The sequence below is a fragment of the Notothenia coriiceps genome, unplaced genomic scaffold (assembly GCF_000735185.1).
Source record: "Notothenia coriiceps isolate Sejong01 unplaced genomic scaffold, NC01 NC01_scaffold00019972, whole genome shotgun sequence".
NCBI classification, from domain to species: Eukaryota; Metazoa; Chordata; class Actinopteri; order Perciformes; family Nototheniidae; genus Notothenia; species Notothenia coriiceps.
The window spans coordinates 986-6,002 of record NW_011352673.1 but is presented as its reverse complement, the minus strand read 5'-3'; the positions used below and the strand labels follow the sequence as shown (position 1 = coordinate 6,002).

Below are 5,017 nucleotides of genomic sequence, written 5' to 3'. Positions count from 1 at the left end.
GGCTGTCCCTCTCACAATGTTGGAGTTCAACAGTCTTGCGATTTGCTCTTCTCTGAAATCCATCGATCTGAGTAGCGGCTAATAAATTGTCAAAGTACGGAGGAAAAATATTTTCGTTTTACTGGGTGAAGGTCGCGAGGAATAATGTTGGTTTATATAGTGTGTGTGTGTGTGTTTGTGTATTTTGCGTTTGTGTGTATTGTGTTGGTTTCCCGGGGAAAACCCTCACAAGAAACACCGGCTGTTGTTATGCCTGCTGTGACGTTACGTTACTCCGTTCTCCGCTTGTAATTATGCCTTTACAAGCTTCAAAGTTGTATTTATGATCTGAATTTGGCGAAACAAGTTCAATATTCTGAAAGCCAAGACTTTGTTTATTTGAAATCAGATGAAAATAAACTGTCACGGACTCTGCCGTGTTATTTATGATTACTATACGCTTTTCATTCATAATGTCAGCCGGAGGGAGGGGGGGCAGCGCTGCGGAAGAGCAGCGTGAGAGCTGTCATCTTCCCATTACAAGCTTCAAACATCTATTTATCGTTTGATTTTGGAAATAAAAGTTTCAGATTCTGAAAGCCAAGACTTTGTTTATTTGAAATCAAACAAAACACCAAAACCCAGAAAAACTAGTTTTTTACTCAAATCCACGTTTATTTTGAAATGAGCCGTTGCGACTTCCGACTGATTTCGATAGAGCGGGTCACAAATGTGTGGGACGGGGAAGAAACAGATAACAATTCCCTTCATGTGTAACTTACTTTACATAGAGGTGGGAGAAGTAAAAGTAGAAGTACTCAGTGTAGGAATACTCTGTTTCAGTAAAAGTCCTGCATTCAAAATGTTCCTCAAGTAAAAGTTAAAAAAAAGTGTTATCATCAAAATCTAGTGAAAGTAGTCATTGTGCAGATTGGTCCATTTCAGAATAATATATATGATATGTTTTATAATGATTGATCATGAAAGTGTTCTCAAAGCTGGTAAAGGTGCAGCTAGTTTGAATGACATACAAGTACACCATTTACCTCTGAATTGTATTGGAGTATAAGTACAAAGTAGCATAACATGGAGATACTCAAGTAACTATGTACAAGTATCTCAAAATTCTACTAAGCACTTGAGTAGATTTACTTAGTTACTTTACACCTCTGTATAGTTGCAGGTAGCTATCAGAATTACAAAATGTCTGAGTCTCTGTGTGTGTTTGTGTCCACAGCCAAGAGAGCCACGGCCAACATCATGTTCGAGGAGAAGAAGAGCGAGTAAAGAGGGGGGGGTCGGACTCTGACAGGAGAAATGTTGCCTTGTTTGTTCTTAAGAACTGTTCTTAAATCTGAATCTTTATGTCACATGTTTCATGGAAAGCCATTTACTTATTTAAACTCTGCGGGGCTGTGAGACCTTACACACGCCCTGATGTGATTTATGAACCAAATAAAACCCGCTCAAGTGGTCCTGGTTTTATTCATTTCACTGTTGTGTGTACATGTACTGCATTGAAAAAGTATAGTTGGTAAACCGAGTTACATATAAATCTCTTAAAATAACACCCAAAACCTTTTTCCACTTAATCCTTAAAGAAGCTTTTCTCCTGTAAACTGTTGGTTAGTTTGATTAAAAACTAAACATCAAATGTAATAAATCAGTATAAATGTTAAATATGTCACTGTAATGTAACTATGCTATAAGATGTTTGTTAATGTCTCTTGTATTCTCTATTAGTCAATTTTAACATCAGAAAAGCCCAGTGGGTTTTCTGCCTGGCAACGGTTTGTTTGTGTATGTTTTAACCATGCAAGAATAAACAACAAATACCTTTACTTTGCTCTCAAGTACAACACTTGAGTATATATACTTAGTCACACTCCACCACTGGGTATCCCTGGATATAGAGCAGACACAAATGATATATTTTGATCCACAAATGCTAATGAGCAAGTCTGCAGTTCCTATTTGACCCACTAGGTGTCACTACATTACATGTTTGATGTTAGACGCTTTTATCCAAAGCGACTTACATACTCAATATTGTGAGCAATTTGGGGTGAAGTGTCTCAGGGACACAACGACATGCTGACTGCAGTGGGGTTTGAACCTGTGACCCCCTGATCTGAACACCACCGCGCTAATCCACTGCGCCAAAGCCTCGAGCCGCCACTATCGAGGCCAAGTAGTTAGATCTTGTGCTTGAGTAAAAGTAGAAGTACTCAGATCTTGTACCAGAGTGTAGGGATACTCTGTTTCAGTAAAAGTCCTGCATTCAAAATGTTCCTCAAGTAAAAGTAGAAAAGTATTCTCATCAAAATATAGTGAAAGTAGCGACAGTAAAAGTAGTCATTGTGCAGATTGGTCCATTTCAGAATAATATATATGATATGTTTTATAATGATTGATCATGAAAGTGTTCTCAAAGCTGGTAAAGGTGCAGCTAGTTTGAATGACTTTGTATACTGCAGGGTAGCTTGTGGATTTACTCCAGGTACACTCTTGATTAGATTTCACATCATTCATCCAGATCTGTAAAGTAAATAAAGGTATTAAATACATGTAGTGGAGTACAAGTACACAGTAGCATACAATTGAAATACTCAAAGGACAAGTACCTCACAATTGTAAATATACTTGTGTAAAGTTAGTAGCAGTGATATGTTTGCCATGAAACCCACCTGTCCTCCAAAGGTTCCTGCCTCCTTGAAGAATAAAGAAGTCCACACGGTGTTAAAGAGAGCTGGTACGAGTGAGTACAGTGATTGATTTTAATGGCTTCATAAACAACTATAAAACAGTTCATAAAAATTCATGCACTTTCAGTGTAAATTCAATTTGAAATATAGAGGAAATCTATGTACAACAGTGCGAACCGTAACAGTGACTTCATTCAGTTGGGTGGTTCACCACAAATATACTTGGCTGCATAGAAACAGTGACATTATTGCCTACGTAGAAAAAGGAAACTGAAAGGTAAATCAAATAAAAAGTGTAAAAAGTCGAGTTTATTTAAGATCTAACAGAACTGGTGCTTCTTCGTGGAAGGAACTTGACTTTTATCTCAAACAATGATTTAAAAAAGTCAGTTTCTTCTCAACTTACCGAGCAGAAGAACGAAGCATTAGTAAATAAAACTGTCATTAAAGATTCTTTCCCTTTACCAAAAATTACATTCTGAAAGCATTATCATGAAAGAACTATTTTACAGAAACTCACTCGTAGGACGACAAAAAAGCCTGAGTTGATGGGGGAAAAGTAGAGTCATAATAAATCCAAAAAGCCTGAGGAAAAAAGACCACCGATTTACTATTTTACAAAAATGTACAACAGTATTAATGAAGAGGGGGAAAAAAATCATGATACACCTCACGCTCCCAAAAAAACCAAAAACAACAATCCAGGTTATTTTTTTACAGCTAAGATATGTTATTAAATAATTCACGCCTGGTTGGAAAACGAAGAAACCTGCTGAGGGAAAAATGAGAAATGCTGAACATGAGGTACGCCAGGTGGTGAGCCCGAGCCGGACACCTTTAAACATCGACTTGTGAAGCGATTCTTTCTGTGTGACTTCTCATCGAGTTAACACTTAAATAAGGTAGATAATCACATCGAGCATGATGGAGACGGACAGACGAAACAGAGAACAACAGGATCCAGTGTCATTGGTTGGGAATATGAGGCAGCTCTCGGGGTCAATTGTGTCAGTTTCCAGAGTTAAGAAAAGTTTATAAAAATAACAAAAATCGCTGCGTGCCGTCTCGCTGCAGCTTTAAACTCTTTAATACAAAAATATGATTTGTTTTTTTTAATCTGCTGCCTGGCGTTCCCGAGATGAAGCAGCTGCAGTGGATGCACAGTGTTTCTTCCTGCAGCTGCAGTGAGTTCACAGTCCCTGTAAGGCATTTGCTGTGTTTTTTTTCGGAGTCTATGGCTGCTACCAGCAGACCTGGGAGCTGCTGTTATGTCTTGCGGCTGCTCCAGATCTGCTCCGGTGTGCTCTTGTGGTCTGACGAGTAGTCGAAGGGCGAGCGGTGTCCCATGGGCGAGCGCGAGTCGTAGGGCGAGCGCTGGTCCCGGGGGGATCGGGGGGGAACGCTGGCCGAGGCGCGCTGCTCCGCCTGCCAGTCCGGGTGGTATCGGTAGGAGGAGCGGTGGTCCGAGTGGGAGTGGTCCTTCACGTCCAGGCGGTCTCTGGAGCGGAACTCGTCCAGCTTCCTGTGCTTGCTGTCGTTGTAGTATCTGCACACAGAGCATCAGGAGTTAGACGGCACTTTAACACATGAGATGCTAGTGTACACGAGGGCTTTCCCGAATACCATTTTTCGGGCTCCGGATATTCGGTAGTAATCAGCAGCGAATATTCGGGGGTTAGGGGCGTAGTAATCAGCAGCAAACCGCTTCAACACGTGTATTTCAGTTTATTCACGGCATTCATTTTGTTATTCTACAGTATTTTTGTTTTATAGTTATTTGTTAATGTAACCCAATTTGTGTTCTTTGAAATTGAAAAGGATATCGCATTGTGTTTGTTACTTTCGTTGCAGTTGTATATGTCTTAAGTGTAATTTGGCTGGGCTTGATATTTATGGACATGCTTTTATTTTGAAGGAGAGTTAGCGGTGTTGACAGGAAGTTGTTGTTGCTATGGAAACAACGTGAAATGTAATATCTACATATAAAGACGGAGAAAGTAAACGATAACGTTTATGGTTAAGTGTTAGCACCCCCGAAGAGGCACAAGCTCTTACGTTGATATTGGAGATTTCAATAATTTCAATTTGAAAAAAAGAAAACGGGGAAAAAACAAACAAAACTAATATCGGAATAACGAAATTGAAACCCGAATAGTACTCCAATGAACGAATATTCGATTACAGCCCTAGTGTACACACGATCTGCACCCACATCAAGCACGCAGATATTCATTTGATATAACATTTTGCTGTATAGAGCGAGGCAGTGATGATTTATTTTGGAGCGACAACCCAGAAATTAGCATTGCCAGGGCTCCTCTAAAAAAGGATTT

At 39.6% G+C, this 5,017-nt stretch overlaps 1 protein-coding gene across 1 annotated transcript; it reads right to left on the bottom strand.

The window, feature by feature from the left end:
• Positions 1-2,973: 2,973 nt before the first annotated feature.
• LOC104952405 (chromodomain-helicase-DNA-binding protein 1-like) lies at positions 2,974-4,244 on the bottom strand (the record flags this gene model as incomplete). Its single annotated transcript, XM_010779219.1, has 1 exon — positions 2,974-4,244. A coding segment is annotated over one exon (294 nt), but the record flags the coding sequence as incomplete, so codon positions are not given.
• Positions 4,245-5,017: the final 773 nt, after the last annotated feature.